This window comes from Lucilia sericata, unplaced genomic scaffold (assembly GCF_015586225.1).
Source record: "Lucilia sericata isolate MDLA Ls3-8-SP2 unplaced genomic scaffold, ASM1558622v1 Contig000443F_arrow, whole genome shotgun sequence".
NCBI lineage: Eukaryota > Metazoa > Arthropoda > Insecta > Diptera > Calliphoridae > Lucilia > Lucilia sericata.
Window position 1 is genome coordinate 76,666 of NW_023994458.1, and position 20,774 is coordinate 97,439.

The following is a 20,774-nucleotide window of genomic DNA, read 5'->3' on the forward strand; positions in this document are numbered from 1 at the left end:
AGTCGAAAATTCAGAAATAGTCGAAAATTTGAAAAATGTGAAAAAAAATCAAAAACTCTAAAATAATCGGAAAAATTCGAAAAAAGTAAAAAAATAGTCGAAAATAGTCAAAAAGTCGAATAAAAATCGAAAAGTCGAAAAGTCGACTATTTATATAATACTAAAAGTCGAAAAGTCTAAAAGTCGACTTTTAATTAAATGAAAAAAGTCGACTTTTAACTAAATGCAAAAAATTGAAAAGTCGACTTTTCGTTTCAACTATAGAACCCTATGTAAAGAAGTTCAAACTTATTACAACTACTGCTTTAAAATCATTCATACTTGTTGATTCAAACCAAAAATAAATTTAATTTAACGCATCCCTCTAAAGAAAGTGTTACCAACTTACAGAATTATAGATAAACAGTTTGAGGGTCATTGAAAATACTAATGTAAACAAAAATCACATCAACTACTATTGACTGTCAATCATTTAGACTTTTTTAAGATCTCATCAACAAGTGATTTTATTAAAAAAAATACCAATATTTTAAAATGAGCGCTTGCGAACCGGAAAGTATTATAAAAATAATAAATGCTGTAAGAAAACAAGAGAGTCTGTGGAATGTTCATTGCAATGATTATGGTAAGCGTGATAAATTAGAGAAAGCCTGGAACGAAGTTGCCCAGGAAGTAGGTAAACCGGGTAAGTCAAAGAATTTTAGTTTTAGAATTTTGTATTTTTATACTCTTTAAATTTCAGATGTATTCTGTCGTGATAAATGGCGCAATGTTCGAACAGGATTCCTACGTAGTATTCAACATCAAATACGTGACAGCACTGATGATTCCAATGGCCTAAAACGCAAACGTTTCTATCTACATGATCAAATGGCTTTTCTTCTACCAGCTGCAGAGGCTCTCGAATGTACACGTAAAAAACGTAAACTGAACAAGGAACACAAATCCTTAGTTGAAACTGATGACACCGATGGTGATAGCTCAAACATTTTGGCTGAATATAATTTAATAAGAAAAATTGAACCACTCGAGAATGAAGAAAATGAAAGTGAAGAATTCGAACACCATACTCTAATGATAAATGGAGAAGTTTATACCGACAATGATGATGAAGAGATTTTTAAGATACTAGAACATAATAAAAACACAAAAAGTATTGAAAATGCTAATAGTAAAGATAAACATCAGCAATTATCAACAAAACATAAGGAGTCTAATGGTATAGAAGTTATTACAAATAACAATCTTAGCAGAAGTGATACGTCTATGATTAATGAACAAAATAATATTGAATTTGATTCAAAACTGAATAATTATAAAAATGTTTCTGCAGTAAAGTACTACTCTCCACAGTTTAGTCAAAGAGAAGAGCAACAGTTAGTCGAATTTTTTCGCGGTTGTATTGATGATATTTTAACATTATCGAAACGAAAACAACGTTTATTTAAAAAACGTATGTTGGATATTATTGATGAACTTCATGATTCCTAACACATACATATGTATGTCTTCTAGACGTTAAAAAAGAGCAAAAAGGCCAAATGTACTTTTAAAATCATTATCGATAATCATCATCATTAATCTACAGTTGATTTAAATGAGTTTTTTTTAATACTTTTTATAAACCCTCAATTTTTATTGGTCTTTTTTTTTATTCTAATATAATAATTTATAACTCTAGCAAATGCACATAATAAATTTCATTAATATTTTTTTCTAACATAATACATTCGTTAAAATTGTAACAAAACACAAAATTGTTTGTAATATGAAAACGAAATTCTTTCATTTATGGCCAAAAAAATAAGAAAATGTTATTACAAATAACAAAAAAAGTAATAAATTGTGTGTGTCTCAAACATAAACACAACAGAACAATAAATTAAATATAAATTTTGTTAAAAAAATGTATGTATGTATTTAATAATAAGTGGGTTTTGTTAATAGTTTGTATAAATGGCTTTGGTTTTAATGTTGTAGCTTATGGTTTTTTTATATTAATTCTATCATTTGCAAAGTTAATTTTTAGCATATACATCTGTCTGCCTTTCATTTATTCTTTTTTCAAATAGGCTGTCAAGGATTCACGATCTCTTTCTAACCAGGCGGCATTAAGACGTATTGTTTCTACAGCTTGTGATACGGTACGTTCAGTGCCAGGGAATTGTTTGTTTTTGAAAAATTCCTCTACCTCAAGGGCACGTTCTTCCGAAGCAAAATTCTCAATTAAATATTTAATTAAACGTGCCAATAGAAAACCACCCTGTAGAGAAAAAAGAAAGCAGATTTTATAGTTTTAAGATATAGATTTAAAATGTGTTATTTTTCGAATAATTACCTGATACTGTTCCAATAGTTTTTGACTATTGTCCTTAAAGAATTGCCAAGCCATATCGCGACCTTTGGGATTAACAGCAACGGCAACAATAACAAAAACAGAATCTTGAGCACGTACTTCACCCTGATGTAAAGAAAACATTTGAATAACATATTTAACAAAATATCCGCTTTTAATAACGACTTACCGACATTGCAAATTCAATAACTTTACGCAATATATCCACATTGCCAATACAACCTAAAGCACGCGAAATACGATCTTGTTCCTCATGTAAGTCGGTTAGCGCGATATAAGGAAAGCATTTCGTCAAAAATGGCTTGATCACCATCTTGTAAAACGGCCTTATAACAAGTAGAACGTAAATCGGCTGGTACTGGGCAAACATTATTGGCATGATCACGGAAACTGAAAGAAATACAAATACATTAGATAGATAGATAGATAGATAGATAGATAGATAGATAGATAGATAGATAGATAGAAAGATAGATAGATAGATAGATAGATAGATAGATAGATAGATAGATAGATAGATAGATAGATAGATAGATAGATAGATAGATAGATAGATAGATAGATAGATAGATAGATAGATAGATAGATAGATAGATAGATAGATAGATAGATAGATAGATAGATAGATAGATAGATAGATAGATAGATAGATAGATAGATAGATAGATAGATAGATAGATAGATAGATAGATAGATAGATAGATAGATAGATAGATAGATAGATAGATAGATAGATAGATAGATAGATAGATAGATAGATAGAAAGATAGATAGATAGATAAATAAATAAATAAATAAGATAGATACATAATTAAATGGAATAACTTACCGTTTTTGAGCCTCTGCAATAATATCCTTACAGCGGAAGGATACTAAACGTGACAACACCAGACTACGCAACAAAGTATCCAAATGATTTTCACCCTCTCGCACTTCCCAGCCCAAACGTTCGGCCACTGGACGGTAAAGCTTTTCGCCATATTTATTAAAATGATCCATTAGATCAGTGTGTGATATTAAAATATGCAAATTTGACAAAGAATTTGTGATGGCAGTCCATACAGTATAATTAGTTTCATTGCGATACGAATCAATGAGTTCCAAAACTTCAGCAGTGCTGGCTTGACCAGCTTGAACCATAGCAAACATGTCATCGATAAGACCCAAACGATCTAAGGGGGGCAATTCCATGTTACGTACAGCAGGCATTAATTTCTCCAACATTTCCTTGGAGTAACGGGTACGATAATAACCCACGGTGCCGGGATTAATTTTAATCCAATCATCAGCACTAACATCTTCCAATACAACTTCCATTGATTTCTGCTCTAATAAGAAAGTCTTGGCAATACTGTTGGGATTCTTCGAGGTAGAAACGGTTATGGGTATAACCCAGGTGTAGTCACCATCTGGTTTCGAACCATCGGCAGTAAATTTATTTTGTTTTAAACGCAATAAACGTTTATTACCTTCCAATTGCTCACACTCTACACTCACAACGGGAAAACCTTTAAGTTTAATCCAAGAACTCATAACATTAGCCACTGGCTTGGAACTAGCCTCTCCCAAAGCAGTCCAAAGATCTTCGGTAAAGGTGTTCTTATATTGATGGCGTGTCAAATAGATATTCATACCCTTGCGGAAGTCATCTTCACCAATATAATCGTGCAACATGCGTATGACCGAAGCTCCTTTATTGTAACTGATTTCATCGAAAATTTCATCAATTTCACAAGGATGACCTACAGGCACTTCGATGGGATGAGAGTTCTTTAATGAATCCAATTCTAAAGCACGTGTATACATGTCGGTAACAAACTGGGTCCAGATATCATATTCTGGAAATAGATGATGAACACATAAGAATTCCACAAAGGAAGCATAGCCTTCATTAAGCCACAAATGTGTCCACCATTCCATGGTCACCAAATTGCCTGAAAAGTTATAAGTTATTAATGTTTTGCAATTTTATGTAAAAAAACATTGACTTACCAAACCATTGATGAGCAATTTCATGACCAACTGTCAAAGCAATCGATTGTTTACGCATTAGGGAAGTATTTTTGGGATCCACCAGAACAAAAGTTTCACGGTATGTAACCAAACCCCAGTTTTCCATAGCACCAGCTGAGAAATCAGAAATTGCTATCAAATCCATTTTAGGCAAAGGATAAGCAATATTGAAATAACTCTTATAATAGGGCAGAACCTTGGTGGCCACCTCCAAAGCAAATAAACCTTGTTCCTTCTTGCCCACTGGCGTGTAGACACGAACCAAAACACCATCTTCTGATTTGCCCTCCACATAATCGTATTCACCCACAACTACAGCCACCAAATAGGTAGACATAATAGGGGTACGATCAAAACTAATACGACGTAAACCACCCGCCAATGAATCTTCACTTTTGACAGGCATATTCGACAACGCCACACGATCCTCGGGCACTACTAAAGCCACATCAAATGTAGATTTTATAGCAGGCTCATCCCAACAGGGGAAACAACGGCGAGCATCGGTGGCCTCAAATTGTGTTACGCCAGCATAACGTTCCTCACCGCTTTGGGTGAAATATTTACTACGATAGAATCCTTTCATTTTATCATTAAGCTCGCCTGTAAAAGACATACTCAATTTGCCAACCACACCCTCGGGTAATTCTTTTTCAAACAACAGCGTGGCCGTTTCATTTTCGGTAGAATAGCTAACTTTAAGTGGTTTCAATATTTCACCATTCACCTCGATTTCACTGCTATTTATAGTGATATCTAAAGCATTTAATGTAATTTCACTGGTTGCTTTAGCAATCTGAAATTAGAGACATCATTTACAACATTGTTATTTAATGTTTAAAAATTATGCAAATTTTTAACAAAAGTTGCCGGCATTAGGTGTCAAAAATATAGTAATTTATTACAAAAAAAAAAAAAAAACATTACTGAAACAAGTAATAATATTAATTAAAATACTATTAAGATATTTAACCTAAAGTAATTATATTTCAATGCAGTTTTGATGATTTAAGTTAATTTTGTTTATAATAAATACTAGCTAATTCCTTTTAATTTAACTATTAAGTTTAGTTTAAAACTAGTTAATTAAAAATTGGTATTTTTAATCATTTAATAAAATTTAGTGATTTCATTCATTCGATATACGGATTTTATTATTATTTTCTAAAGATAAACTGGATATTCTACGATTTAAAATTGAGTTTTTTAAACTTGTTTAACAGTTTCAAAAAATTTTCGAACATTGAAAAACTTTAAAATCCATACAATTCTTTAAATTATTTTTTAAATTTCGAAAATGGCAAAAACTTTATCATAAATATAAAAAAAATATATTTTTTAATATATTTTAAAGATTATTTTGATTTCGAACTTGACTTTAAATGCTTATATTCTGAAATTGCATTGAAAATAATATAGTATTCATAAACATTTTCAAATTATTTTCAATATTTTAAATTTCGAAATTCGACTATAGAATGAAATTAGCCAGAATACTATATTTTTATTAGTTCTCATGCTTTAAAGATTATTTTAGCAATTTCGAATTTTCGAACATAATTTTAATATTTTAATTTTTTTCCAATATAAGTTAGAATTTTTGAATATTTCTGAAAAAGTAAAAATATATTAGGCAGTTTAATTTAAAGTTTTCAAATACATACATATATTCGAAATTCTGAAAAAATATTGAAAATAAATAAAAAATCTTAAAATTATTTTCAAAATTTTCGAAGTTCAAATTTAGAAATTGGCAAAAAATAAAAAAATAAAATATGTATATTTTTATATCCTCATGATTTAAAATTTATTTCTGCAGTTCCAAAAATGTTTCGAACATAAGTTCGAATTTTCGAACATATCTTAAAAAGCTTATAATCTAAAACTACCTTAAAAAATACTATAAAATTCATGAAAATCTGAAATTTATTTTTAAAATTTTTAAGTTCGGAATGTAAAATTAGAATTTGATTTTAAAACTATTTTTAGAATTTTAAAAATGGTTCGAACATAAGTTAGAATTTTCGCACATATTTAAAAATGTTTATATTTATATATAGATAGACATCAAAACTAATAAATCCCAAAAAAATTGGAAATTTTTTTTAATAATTAAAAAGATTTTATAAAAGTTTACTTTTAATAAATGAATCAGTTTTATAGATTACACAGGCCGACAAATTTTTAACCCAAAGACTAAAGTATACTTTTCTAAAGGTAAATCCAAATCAGAATTTTCCAATACATAAGGTTTTTGAGATATCGTGTTCTAAAAACTGAAAAATCACCATTTTTGACAATATTTGAATCGTTATAACAGTGCAAAGACATCTTTGTTGATAAAATCTGAAATATGAAAGTCCAGTCTGTCGACTTAAAAAAAAAGGTTTAATCTACTTCTTCGAGATATCTTATGCCTCATTTTCAAGCTTTAAGTTAAGATATCTCAGAGTATGATGAAGACATGATAGAGGTTAAAGCTTTATTTTAAAGTTGATAGATTGAATTTTCAGACGACATAACTCATTTTATAAATAAAAGTATCTTCCCGCTTTTATAAGGTCTCAAATATGGCTAAATAAGATACGATGTCTCAAAAAAACGATGTCATGGAGGATGGTCTCTGGATTTTGACTTTTTTTTTATCAAATTTTGTTGGCCTGTGTTTTTTTTTTAACAGTTTTAAAAAGTTATCCAACATAAGCAAAAAATTTCGAAGTTTTGTTAAGATTCCTCGAGATCTTAGAGATCATTATAACAATTAAATTTTCGAAAATAATATTGAATAGCGCTCAGTTTTTTTTGTATCCTAAACTAAATGTCACATTTTATATTTAATATCTCTCTAATAGTTTTCCTCTGGGATGTAACAACAACAACAATAAATACTTTTTAAATATGTAGCCGCTTAAAGATTATGAAAGAAAAAAACTTGTTTATTCGATGCGATTATTAAATAAATGTTACTACACACACATATTGTTAGCTTGTTGTGAATTTCTGTTTGTATTATATTGTTTAATGGCATTATGGCGCAAATTCGTAAAGTTTAATATCTTATATTATTTCTTTTTTTCGAAACTATAAAGGTACGAAAGCTAAGAATACAAATACATAATCATGTATGTATAATCTTAAGCGACCTTGATTTGAGCAAAAAACTTTTAACTTTTTTTACTTTTACTTTACTACGTATACGATCATTCAGAACTAAAGAACATTGACTTTAAGCTAAGTTATTATAGGTTTTTTTTTGTGCAACTTTAAGCTAACGGCACAAGCTATAATATTGTATTGTTATTTTTTTATTTTACCGGTTAAACCAGATGATATAGTTTTTAAATTGTTTATTTTGCGCTGCACAGTGGCTTGTGATCTTTTTAGAAGTGATAAATTAAAATCGCTATGGTATTGATAAATTAAGTTATATATTGTTGTTTTTAGGTAATTTTTAAAAATACCATTTCATAATTCTGTATGACATGCTTTCGAGAATGTTGTTGTTGGGTTTAAATTTTTTCAGAAAATGTTAAAATAAGTTATTAAAACATACTTTTGGATTTTTAGTACATAATAGAATTTTAAATAAATAAGAACAAATTATATAAACGGATTTTTAGTACAAAATATGAATTTTATAAAAATCGGTATTTAGTATTGAAATTGGATTTTTATTATTACTATGTAATATTGATATTTTGGCCGTGAAGGCTTAATATTACAAAATAAATTAATAAAATAAATAAATAAATAAATTTGATTTTTAGTACAAAATTGAATTCTTTGTACAAAATTAAATTTTAAGTAAAAAAATCGAATATTTAGTACATATATATTACTAAAAGTCGGATATTTTGCAAAATCGGAATTTTATAAAAAAAAACGGATTTTTAGTACAAAATATGAATTTTTAAAAATCGGTATTTAGTATTGAAATTGGATTTTTATTATTACTATGTAATATTGATATTTTGGCCGTGAAGGCTTAATATTACAAAATAAATGAATAAAATAAATAAATTTGATTTTTAGTACAAAATTGAATTCTTTGTACAAAATTAAATTTTTAGTAAAAAAATCGAATATTTAGTACATATATATTACTAAAAGTCGGATATTTTACAAAATCGGAATTTTTTAAAAAAATAGATTTTTAGTACAAAATGATAATTTTATATTGAAATTGGATTTTTAGTACTAAATTTGATTTTTAGTACAAAATCGAATTTTTAGTACAAAATCGAATGTTTAGTACATAATCAATTTAGTAAATCGAAATTTTAGCACATAATCAAGTTATTAGTACAATATCTAATTGTTAGTACAAATTAGAATACATATTTTGTATAAAATTAGTTTTTAGTACAAAATCTCATGTTTTTAATTAAAAATAGAATTTTTAATACAAAATCAGATTTTTTGCAATATTTAATATAAAATCTTTTTTTTTTTTTTTTTTTTTGAAAATTTAATTTTTATTACAAAATCTCATTTTAAGTAAAAAATGTAATTTTTGGTCAAAAAAATTTTTTTAGTACATAATCTGATATTTAGTACAATATCAGATTTTAGTACAAAATCCATATTTTTAATATAAAATTGGATTTCTAATGTTTTTTTTTAATAAAATCGAATTTTTTAGTACAAAACCAGATTTTTCGAAAGAAAAAAGAAGATCGAAAAAAACAAATATTTTTAAAAAAACGAAATTATTGTAAATACTCAGCTAACAATCTGACATTCATTGGAAAGACAATTCCAGTGCAACCACGATTTCACCCATATTTCAATTTCTGGATTTTGAAAATGTTATAAGAGGAGCTCATAAAATTGCGTAAAAATTTTAAGTCATAAGTTTAGTTATAAAAACCTATTTTGAGGAAAATGATCAATAACTTAATAAAAGATTACCAAGGAAATATAAAACAACAAACAATGCATTTCTGATTTCTGTTTTTAGTTGTGGCGGCCATAGGGGCGTATACGTATGTAGGTTTGTAATAAAATTAAAATTTTCAATATAAAAACCATAAACATGTCACTGTACAGTGTACGCTAAAGAAATAATTTATTTTAAGCTCTGACAGTTGAATACAATAATAAAAATGCAACATCATACTTTATACAAAATAATGTACACTCATTTAAACTTATTTACGTACGTGTGTATATGTATAAAGTATTTTAAGATAATAATCAAAAACAATATATAAGAAAAAGAAAACAAAAACAATTAAGAAAATATAGACCATCAAGTCCGACTATGTGATATCCTAATGAAAATTAGTTTTTATTGAAAAATCAGTTTTTTTAATTTTTCTTGTCAAAGAAAAACATGTGCCAAATTTCATCATATTATCTTTAAAATAAAGAATGATTATAAAAAAAGTTTAGTTAAAAAATCTTACACAGATGGACGGAGGCACAAGGTTTATATTTTCATATGAGTGTTAGACCAATATTTTTGGTTGTCATAAACTCTAGCACAAACTCACTATAATAGTGTAGTGTATAATAAGAAAGATAATAAAAGAAGAACAAACACATGAATTATGCTAAAAAATCGCATACAATTTATTAAAATAATAAGTAAGAATGTATAGTCGGGCATAGCCGACCATATGATACTCTACGCCAGTTATGAGTTAACAATGTGGAATATTTCAACTCCGAAATATTTTATTAATTTATTGATAATAAAGAGATTTTCTAAATAAAACTTAATATGGAGGCAACGATTAAATGTGGGCCGATACGGTTACTTAAAAGTTATTTATCATAGTGATACTAGTGTTTATAAGATAATTACAGACTTTCAAGCCATTTTCTGAGAGGGACTTTATAAGAGGGCTAGGTTTTTGTAAAAATATTAGAACTTTTAACATTTACAGCACTATTCGATGGGGGCTAGTTGAAATAAGTGACCGATTTCAACTATTTTCAATAAGTTTCTTTAAAAATTATTCTGATCCAATACTTTTAGGTAACACAAACATCAGCAGAAACGCATAATACCCTCCCCCAATATAGTCTTGTAGGGTATAAATTCGGTAAAAGCTTTAGCAAATTTTTATATTTTCCTTTGTGTATGCTTTCTGTTAATATTGTTGTTTTTCTTTACACACATTTCTTACTACAAATACTTTTTTTAAATAAAAGTGAAAGCAGAAGAAAGATGAAAAGAAAAATTTTAAAGTTATAATTTCTTACATATTTTTCGAGAAAAACAAAAAAAAAAAAAAAAAACAATGAACAAAAAGTCTGAAAATACTTACTTGTAATTGTACACTAGTTTTGCCTTCAAAAGTGAAAGACTCTAGATTGGGCTTTAATTCCAATTCATAATGCGTTGGCACCACATTGGTGGGTAAACGTTGAAATTCCTTCTGCTGACTAGCGGCCATATTTCCTCCTTTTCCTGCAGATACTGCGTTGGTATCTTTAGTTTTAGTTTGTGTTGCCAAATCGGCTGAAGTACGACTTATAATGGCTCGATATTTTTCACAAAGATCGCCTAAAAGGGGAGCTTCACTGCTTTTAAGTGGTGCACCCAATGATATTGAAGAATAATCACGATAAAATTGTTTTTGTACTTTAACGTATGGTTTGCCCGCGATAAGCGTATTTAGATGACAATTCTCTAACGATAGTGTAGTATTTTTCAGTAAATATGAAAATGTTTGCAAATTATTGTATGACGATGTTGATGGGGTTAATACACGACACACAAGTGAATGAGGTTTTGGTTTGTTAGCAACTATATTAGCACAAGCGGTAGTAGTGGTATTGGTGGTGGTAGTAGTAGTATAAGTGGAGAGACTACGAATTGTTTTAAAATCAACAGCCGCCGCGTTCCGACAACGTTGATGATAACTTTGCAAATGCCGAATGTGTACGGTGGTTCGAGTTGACAGCTGGCAAGTTGATACTACTTGAATTGTTGGGGATGGTTGTGGCGGTGGTGGTGGTGGAGATTTCTTAAGTGGCGTTTGGAAATAATCACTTTGTTGTTGTAATTGCAGCTGCTGCAAGCCCTGTTGTTTTTGTTTTAATTGTAGTTGGTTTTGTTTTGGATATTTTAGGTTAACGGGACAAATGCTTTTATTAACTGGAAAATTATTTTTTGTTTAATTTTATGTTATTCTTATATATATTTATTCATAAATTATATAAATTCATACATAAAAAAAATAAATATATATGTATGTACATGTTTTCTTAAGCGGGATACACGAGGACAGCAGGATTGCTTAGGCGATAGTTATTTATTTAAAATTTACTTTTACCTTTACATAAATGTTGTTCAAATTCTGTATTCACTAAATCTAAACACAATTTATTTAAATCTGCAATTAGTTGTAGAATTAATGAACAATTTTTCGATAATTAATGCACAATATCTATCCACTACTAGAGAAAAGATGATGACTTGCTTTGTTTTTCTTCCTTTCTCTCTTTTTGCAGTCGCCCTGCCGGCAAATGTCATTTACATTTGCTATAGAGTTGCCAGTATATTATTTAACAGAAGGGCAGAAATTATTTTTTAGGTGCAATTTGACGTCCGATTTGATAATTTTTAAATTGTTTTAAAAGTATTTAAAGCGTTAGATCTGAATATTTAACGTACTATTCTTATTATTTCTATAATATAAAACAGCATTTGTAAATCTCAATTTTCATATTTTCAACAATAACTAAAATTGGTTTAAAATATGAAACTTGGCAACTCTTCTCAATTTTTCCTTTTGTTTTTGTACATATTTTATATGTGTTATATATACGCGTGCATATTTACTTATTTTAAACAATAAATATAAATTAGCAATTATGAAATAAAATACCATTTTTAGATTTCCATGCATTTAAAGCCGTTCTGGAACCACATTTTATTACATGTTTATACATAATTCTTCTAAATTTGAAATAAACAGAAATTTAATGGAAAGTTATTTTTCTCCAATGTTTTCGTAAAAATGACATTTGAATGAAATGAGCGAAATCATGTAAGACAATGTTGCCATATCAACATTTACAGTTATTTCTTATTTATTTTGAAATAAGTTTTAATTTAAGTGTTTACACTTATTTTATTCTAAATAATTATTTATCATATGCGACAATTTCCTAAATAAATATGTTTGCAAAATCTCATATTCCAATGGGAATCTAATCATTGTGATTTATATGTAGACATAACTATTGTGAGTTAATCATAAACCCAAAAAACTATTGTTAATGTAGAAGTTCTAAGGCGAAAATGAATTTATGTAACGGCAATTACAAATAATTCATATAAATTTGTGTAAATGTGTTATTTTTTATAAAGTTCGATTTTTATAAATAATTTTCTTATAATTCTTGAAAAAACAACAGTAAATGTCAATGTCAGCTGACAAAATACTGGAAGAAGTAAACGGCGAATTTATAAATTCGCCTTGTATAGTGCTGCCATATGCGTATGCTATACTAGTTTTAGGAAAAGCAAAAAATACCCAATGTTTTATAGCTTGTTATGGAGTATCAATTTAAAAACTTTAATGTGTTTTTTCTAGATAACGTATGAGCACTTTGAGTAAAACATTTTTTTATTGTAACAAAAACAAAATGAAGGTAAATTTTTTACTCAAAGTACTCACACACTATCCAGAAACAATACATTATTATTGAACTCATTCATCTGTAAAATAATTTTAGGCAAAAATATCATTTGAAATAAAATCTGAAAAAAGTTCAATCGCTATTTTTGGAACTTACGATAGCAAAAACGATATTTATAGAAAAAACAATATCATTAATGAAAAAACAATATTGTTCGTTTGGTTTTTGGGATAAACAATATACCTTGCCAACATTAATAGTTTCTGGCAACACTTTAAAAACTTTGACAGTCGCAATTCACAATAGCTGCAAACTCACCTTTGCATAAATTCGCCTCGAAACGCAATCGAACGGAGATCTGTCGTCTAAAACCAATTTCCTTGTGGAAGAAAAGAAGAAAATTAATTTCGTACGAAAATGATTTCGAGGGCCGCAATTCGTTCTGGTAAATAATTAAAAAATTATAAAAAACATTTTAAATAATAATTTTCTAAAAATCTATTTGCTTTGCAAGTGTTCTTTAACCTTTAAATCAAGTGTGTGCCCCGTTAGTTACGACAAAGTTTTTTCACAGTTTATGTAATCACTTCGGCTTGCTAAAGTCGTCGCAGCAACTGTCAAAAATCTAGAAACTTGTGAAAAAATTGGCACAAAATGTGCTTGTAAATATAAAAAAGTACTATTATTTATCTTATATAATATTTATTTTGTAGTTCAACGTCCTTTGGGCGCTTTGGCTGTCAGAACCTCATCTTCTGCTGCTGCTGCCGGTGGTGACCGTCCCGTTCGCCCCGAACATCCCGGCAAGGTACGTTTGGGTTTCATTCCAGAAGAATGGTTCCAATTCTTCTACAACAAGACTGGTGTCACTGGTCCCTACACCTTCGGTGTTGGTTTGCTCACCTACTTGTGTTCCAAGGAAATCTACGTCATGGAACATGAATACTACAGTGGTATTTCCTTGGCCATTATGGCTATCGTTGCTGTTAAGAAACTCGGTCCCGTTGCTGCTAACTGGGCTGATAAGGAAATCGACAGAATCGAAGGCGAATGGAAACAAGGTCGTGAGGATGAATTGAAGGCCCTTCAAGAATCCATTGAGGCCGAAAAGAAGGAACAATGGCGTGCTGAAGGTGCTTTAATGCTCATGGATGCCAAGAAGGAAAATGTTGCCCTCCAATTGGAGGCTGCTTTCCGTGAACGCGCCATGAACGTTTACACTGAAGTATGTGCTTTACACGAAGTTTAAAATTGTTTTCTTTTTTTTAATAAATTTATATTTTTAAGGTCAAACGTCGTTTGGACTACCAAGTTGAGTGCCGTCACATTGAACGTCGCCTTAGCCAAAAACACATGGTTGACTGGATTGTCAAGAATGTTTTGGGCTCCATTACACCCCAACAAGAGAAGGAAACTCTCAACAAATGTATTGCCGATTTGTCTGCTTTGGCTGCCCGCGCCAAGTAAATAATTTATTGCATTACATTTAGTTATTATGAAACATTGTTTAAATAAATAATAAAACAAAACACTACCACACACTATATAATATTTGAAAAGATAAAATGTGAAATTTACAAAAAATAATAGTAATAAATCTCGTCAAACGAAATTTAAAAAACAAAATATGCAAGTTGTGTTACTAAAAAAAATAGGAGTTAGATAAAATTTCGAATTTATGAGTTTGTAGAAGGGTAAGTACAAAAAGTCCCTTATGGACATTTGAGAAAAGAAAATAAAAGAAGATAGAAAATATACTTTGAAGTAAATTCCAGGAAGAATTGGAGTTTGGAATAATTATAAATCTATGTTTCATATCTATATACATATGTAAAATTTTTGTGTCAGCTTTCAGAAGATTACACTTTGCGAAGGATAGATTCATGACAATATATGATAGTTGGTTTGGGTATTCAAAGAAGTTGTTTTTATCACTGTTTTATATATATATATATTAATCTAGGTATTACCTTTTAAAGATGATTATGATATCATATTGTTAAAAAAAACATGATCCATTCATGTATCCAATAATTATTGCAAGGATTTGAAAAAATTATAAACATAAAAATAATTTACAAAAAATAGAAATGTTCAAATATATAATTATAATACTAATTAAAATAGCAATAAATATTCGAACTTCTCTTCAGCTTAAGTTAAGTTCACATGTATGGAATCTTAAAAAACTTTAAAAATTTGCAACAAAATAAGGTATGTATGAATGTTATGTTTCTTTTTTCGGATTTTTATGTTATTTTAGCGAAGTATGTAGAAAAAATTAAAAATACCATTTTATATACCAAATGGCATAATAATATCGTTTGATTTATTGGATTATCATATATATATAATATAATTTAAATATTTTTTGTTTCTGAAGATGTTCAGTGTTTATGAAGTATTTATTTTATTTAAACTTTAAATTGTAACGGTGGATTTTATGACGACGTACAATTTTTAACGTCAGCCACCGCCGCTGTTAGTTTTGTGCGACGCAGTACTCTGTTTCTTACATTTGTTTTTATACGTGTCGGTTTCGTCTTTACGTGTCATTTTATTTACGAAGAAGAGAAGGTGCGAACGTTTTTTTTATTCTGGAAAATTATTTAATAAAAAATATAACATATAAATTATAATATTACTATAAATACAAATTTAAAGAAATAGTTACTAAATTAAAAGTGTTTGTTATTAAAACATTAAAGTGTTTAAAGATTAATCATATTTTCAAGCTAATTAAAACAAAAAAGTACTTTAACATTCAGTAGAATAGATAAATTTACAACAAAATTAGAAAAAAGGGAATCATTAAACTAAATTTTGCTATTTTTTCGACATTTTACAGCCTTTGTACAAAAAAATCCAAACAACAACAACGAAATAAAAATGGCCCCACCACAGAGAATGCGCGTTGCTAATGAAAAAGCCAGCAAATATATTACAATGCGTGGCAATGTACCAAAATCTTCGGTAAGTTCAACAGACATCAATAATTAAAACATGATTATTATAGGTATATCTCTCAAATGCAATTGTTTCTTATTGTATTATGATGTTATAATAATATTTGTTATTGTTCGAATAATCTTCTCTAGTCGTTATTCGATAAATGCATTTTAATGGCGAAAGTGCCACGCCAACATGTTTACCAAGTGTTTTTGTTTGATTTTTTTCTATGTTTGGTATTCCTGTGTGTATTATTAATATCTGGTTTTTCTCTTTGTTTTCTTTATTTAACCATATTTTTGAAGTTCCGTTATGTTGTTAAATTACAAAACATAACATATTTTATAGTTCACTGTCGTTATTGTAGTTGAAAATAGCTTATGTTTTATTAGATTTTTAGAAGATAAGATTTTTTTTATAGTGGTCAAACTAAAACGTGTCACAATTCTGTGAATTAGGCATAATATAGGGTAATCCGATATGCGTTGTTGTAATTGATTTAATATGTATATTTAAATATAGTCTGAACCCGTTCCGGCCAAAATTTTGCCAAATATTTCTGTAACGGTATATGCACATTTTAGATAGAGAGATAGATAAATTGCTATCATCTACATACATCAAATAGACAGATAGATAGATAGATAGATAGATAGATAGATAGATAGATAGATAGATAGATAGATAGATAGATAAATAGATAGATAAATAGATAGATAGATAGATAGATAAATAGATAGATAGATAGATAGGTAGATAGATTGATAGATAGATAGATAGATAGATACATACATACATACATACATACATACATACATACATACATACATACATACATACATACATACATACATACATACATACATACATACATACATACATACATACATACATACATACATACATACATACATACATACATACATACATACATAGATAGATAGATAGATAGATAGATAGATAGATAGATAGATAGATAGATAGATAGATAGATAGATAGATAGATAGATAGATAGATAGACAGATAGATAGATAGATAGATAGATAGATAGATAGATACATAGATACATACATACATAGATAGATAGATAGGCAGATAGATAAATAGAAACCTACCTACATAGATTTAAAAAGAGATATACATAAGGAAGATCGATAGATTCTTTATTCTAATTTATTCCAAATAGGTACATCTAGTTAAACATGTGTCCCTCTACTTATTTTAACAATTATTTATTCATTTTTATTCTTTTACTTTACTCTTTATTAACCAATTCCCATTTATATATTTTACAGAAAGCTAAAGAAGGACAATACCCCGTTGGACCCTGGCTCTTAGCACTTTTCATTTTTGTTGTTTGTGGCTCAGCAATTTTCCAAATTATCCAATCCATTCGAGCAGCGTAAATGATTTAAACTTATTGAAATTGGAAGCATTTTTCTTTGGCTAAATTTAACAATAACAACAATACACATTTTAACCACTCACACACCAAGCTCACAGCAACAACAACAACTTCCATGCTACAACAAAATACTAAGACAAGACAAGTTAACCAAAAAAGCAGTCAATCATTATTAGCCAAAAAAGGAATGAACAAAAAAGAAAAGATGTGTTTTTTAACTTTGCTAAAACAAACAATTGTAAACAAAAATGTTAAAGACCGACCTTAAACTAAACTACAATATAAAATTTGCTAATTATGTCTTTTTACACATATTTTGATAAAATCTTGTTACAAAATATGTTTTAGTTTGTAGTATGCTTTCTCTCGATATTTTAAATGCATTCCTTTTTGTTTGTTCGTGGAAAGAAAAGAATGATATTTGTACTGTTTCTTAAATGTTATATTCAAAAACATTTGTTCATATATAGCTTTTCTTACTACTCGGTTTATTTTTTTTAAATATAATTTACCTTTTCCGTTCATTAAGTGCTAAGTGCTAGTAGATAAAAATTTATATTAAATCAAATTCAAATTTATTATACTTTTCTTTTGTATAAAGATATAAATATGATATAAATTCATAATATTAAATATATACTATATATAAATATGTATATTAATTTTTTTACTTAATAAACAATTTGAAAACCATAAATTAAAAATATATGTGCATGTATTTGTTTTCATTTTTACGGTTGCAATAATCACTGACAAACACGGCCCATTTAATGGTCATCCGTCATTGGCTAGAGTTCGCTTTTTAATGCCAAACAATTGTTACTTCAAGAGCTTTAATGAGAAACAAGGAAACAGCATTCTTTTGGAGTCGTATAAAGCCAAGTTTTTTGTTTCATATAAAAATCTACTTTTCGACTTTTTACAAAAGAACATATAAAACGATTTGCACACCCAAATTTTTATCAATAAAAACCTGGCAACCTCTATATATATGTTAAGGATATCAATTTATGGTGATTTTTTTTTTGTTTGACCAACAATTTAAAAAAAATATATACATATTTATTATTTATATTATTAGGCATTGAACAACTTAGGAATATTGTTCATTGAGTGATATGTTTTTAAATTATTTTGGTCAACCAACTCTATTAACTCCTATTAAAACGTATCTAAATTTTGAAGAGTTTCAGGTTTGTCGTATTTGTCTATAAATCTTTTAAAATAACTAACATAATTTTGTTTAAAATGCTTGTCAGAAAGCTCCTCTATTATTATGCCACAATACAGCTTTGGAGGGAAAACTTTTGCCAAAGGATTACTCGGGAAATATATACGCCACCGAGGAAATATTAAATGCAATTAAACAGAAGAAATATAAGGTGTGTACTAGAAGTTTAAAATAAATATACATATTTTATTCTTTGTAAATTAATTTCCAGTTAAACACTTCTCATACTCAGCCTATATGCCCGAATGAAGTTTATAATATTAACCTAAATGGTGTTGAAAATCCACATTTAGTAAAGAATATTGAATTGACAGCAATTCCATGGGATAAAGAAAATGTTATATATTTGATTAAAGGTAACATTTGAACTAAACTATAAACTTAACTATACCTAGATCAAACTATGTACTATACTAGATACTGTAGTCCAGCTATGGTCTATAGACAAATATATAATAATCCAGACTATATACTAAACTATAGACTGACAATAGGCTAAACCATAGTCCAGAAAACTAAAAAAAGTCCAGATTAAAAAGTAAACTATAATCTAGAATAAACTCTAGTACAGATTACAGTCTCAACTATAATCCACACTGTAGACTATAGAATATTGAAAAATAGAGTAGAGTCCAAACTATAGACTAATCTATATCCCAGAATATAGTTTAGACTATTAACTAAACTATGCATAGATTAAGCTATAGTCTATAGATATGATTACAGTCAAGACTATTCGTACTATAGGTCAGACTATTCTATATTTATAGTCCTTCCTCGTAAACTATTTTTCTTTTAATTTAAAGCTGACAACATTACCAACTTATTGACCGATATAATTACCGAAGACATGGATGTTCTTATACAGAATAAAATTTTACGCAACAGTATTAAAAGTGGTATAGATGTTCTATATGTTAACGATGGAGTGTACCATAAGTCTGCAGAGCTAAAAACGTATCCCTCAGAATGTTTGCTAGGAGCATTGGTTACTTTGGTACGACCACGTTTAGTTCAGGGTTTATTAAGCGACGAATCATTGCCACAACATATCTTAAACTGTTGTGAGGATAATTCATGTGTAATTTAATAAATAAAACTTTGAATTGTATTTTAATTTGTTTTTAATGTATTTGTGTGTTTTTCTTAAAGTAATTTTTACTTAAAATGTGAAATTTGCGTCTTATAACTAAGTAAAACTTCATCTTCGTTCGGTTTTTATATTACTAGCTCTTGTTATATTAGTACGACCGCCTCTATTGGTCTTCGCCTGTGTCTGGGTTGTGGTAACGCTGGCAGGAGGTGGTACTGTGGCGCCTAGGGTATTCGTTTTTGCTGAGGTGCCATTACCAATTATGCCAACTTGTTGCATACCAGCAACAGTTTTTGGCACGACTTGTACATTGCCGCCGCCACCAGCTCCACCACCACCAGGCCCAGTTACTACCGCCACACCCATGGCTTGCGGTTGCAAGCGTTGAACTCCTGGTGTCGTGTTGCCATTACCGCCTACACCGGCCGTTAATTGTTGAGCTTGACCGCTGACAACCACATTTGGTGCCACACCACCAACTGCACCTGCCGGCATTTGGGCCGGACTCAAGACCATGCCACCACCAACACCGGCCTGTGTTATGGCACCAGTTACACCACCAACCTGCTGCTGTTCCGGTCTCTTCGGTTCACTCATATTGACCGCCTCGTTAAAGGTCATACAAAATTCTCCGATCTTATAGACTTCTCCATTTTTGCCCGAGTACAAAGTTAAACAGTGACGCCATATCGATGCATATCCTTTGGTTAATTTTATTATATCCCCCGGAGCTATTAGCTTACCAGGTTCGTCCCATATACTAACATTAATGCAGGCTGTATGATCGCCAACTTTGAAATTTCGAACTTCACGATTTTCCTTAGTCACTGTGGCGGTTCCTATTTCGAGTACTATGAATATAACATTGATATTTTTAAGACCGGGTTTAATATCCTTAATAGCTATACATTCGCCGTTGTACATTATAGTTATGTGTGTTATGTTAGAAGTGTTAAAGTTGTATAAAATAAATAGTTTTATTTATAACAATTTGTATTTGTTTTCCTCAGAGATCTATGCCGACAAACATTACGACGACGACAGACTATAAAAATTTCAGCGGCGGCATAAATTATGCTTACATTTAATCAGAGTAAATAAAATTTATTAAATTAATTGAAATAAACT

The 20,774-nt window shown here is 29.0% G+C and overlaps 6 protein-coding genes across 7 annotated transcripts; 4 read left to right on the forward strand and 2 right to left on the reverse strand.

Moving 5' to 3' along the window:
- Window positions 1-429: 429 nt before the first annotated feature.
- LOC119604925 lies at window positions 430-1,722 on the forward strand. The gene is made up of 2 exons (XM_037957834.1): window positions 430-685; window positions 743-1,722. Exons 1-2 carry the CDS (start codon window positions 535-537, stop codon window positions 1,489-1,491), a joined length of 900 nt encoding a protein of 299 aa, XP_037813762.1. The 5' UTR covers window positions 430-534; the 3' UTR covers window positions 1,492-1,722.
- Window positions 1,723-1,944: 222 nt separating this feature from the next.
- Window positions 1,945-12,347, reverse strand: LOC119604924 (puromycin-sensitive aminopeptidase). The gene is given in 8 exon segments (XM_037957833.1): window positions 1,945-2,263; window positions 2,339-2,461; window positions 2,526-2,621; window positions 2,623-2,746; window positions 3,186-4,290; window positions 4,349-5,165; window positions 10,645-11,477; window positions 12,211-12,347. Coding segments are annotated over 8 exon segments (3,372 nt in total). The 5' UTR covers window positions 12,275-12,347; the 3' UTR covers window positions 1,945-2,053.
- Window positions 12,348-13,173: 826 nt separating this feature from the next.
- LOC119604926 (ATP synthase subunit b, mitochondrial) lies at window positions 13,174-14,593 on the forward strand. The gene is made up of 3 exons (XM_037957835.1): window positions 13,174-13,412; window positions 13,681-14,192; window positions 14,255-14,593. The coding sequence occupies exons 1-3, from the start codon at window positions 13,385-13,387 to the stop codon at window positions 14,432-14,434; spliced, it is 720 nt and encodes a 239-aa protein (XP_037813763.1). The 5' UTR covers window positions 13,174-13,384; the 3' UTR covers window positions 14,435-14,593.
- An 877-nt stretch (window positions 14,594-15,470) lies between these two features.
- Window positions 15,471-17,850, forward strand: LOC119604915 (stress-associated endoplasmic reticulum protein 2). 2 transcript variants are annotated; one of them, XM_037957822.1, is made up of 3 exons: window positions 15,471-15,544; window positions 15,816-15,940; window positions 17,213-17,850. In XM_037957822.1, exons 2-3 carry the CDS (start codon window positions 15,857-15,859, stop codon window positions 17,321-17,323), a joined length of 195 nt encoding a protein of 64 aa, XP_037813750.1. In that variant the 5' UTR covers window positions 15,471-15,544; window positions 15,816-15,856; the 3' UTR covers window positions 17,324-17,850. The 2 variants fall into 2 exon arrangements, with proteins under 2 accessions (XP_037813750.1, XP_037813751.1); XM_037957823.1 differs by lacking the exon at window positions 15,471-15,544 and adding an exon at window positions 15,589-15,719 and having other exon boundaries at window positions 17,213-17,426.
- A 459-nt stretch (window positions 17,851-18,309) lies between these two features.
- Window positions 18,310-19,664, forward strand: LOC119604914. The gene is made up of 4 exons (XM_037957821.1): window positions 18,310-18,515; window positions 18,582-18,704; window positions 18,765-18,909; window positions 19,360-19,664. The coding sequence occupies exons 1-4, from the start codon at window positions 18,441-18,443 to the stop codon at window positions 19,641-19,643; spliced, it is 627 nt and encodes a 208-aa protein (XP_037813749.1). The 5' UTR covers window positions 18,310-18,440; the 3' UTR covers window positions 19,644-19,664.
- A 29-nt stretch (window positions 19,665-19,693) lies between these two features.
- LOC119604913 (SOSS complex subunit B homolog) lies at window positions 19,694-20,692 on the reverse strand. The gene has a single exon (XM_037957820.1). The coding sequence runs from the start codon at window positions 20,568-20,570 to the stop codon at window positions 19,755-19,757; it is 816 nt and encodes a 271-aa protein (XP_037813748.1). The 5' UTR covers window positions 20,571-20,692; the 3' UTR covers window positions 19,694-19,754.
- Between the last annotated feature and the right edge of the window lie 82 nt (window positions 20,693-20,774).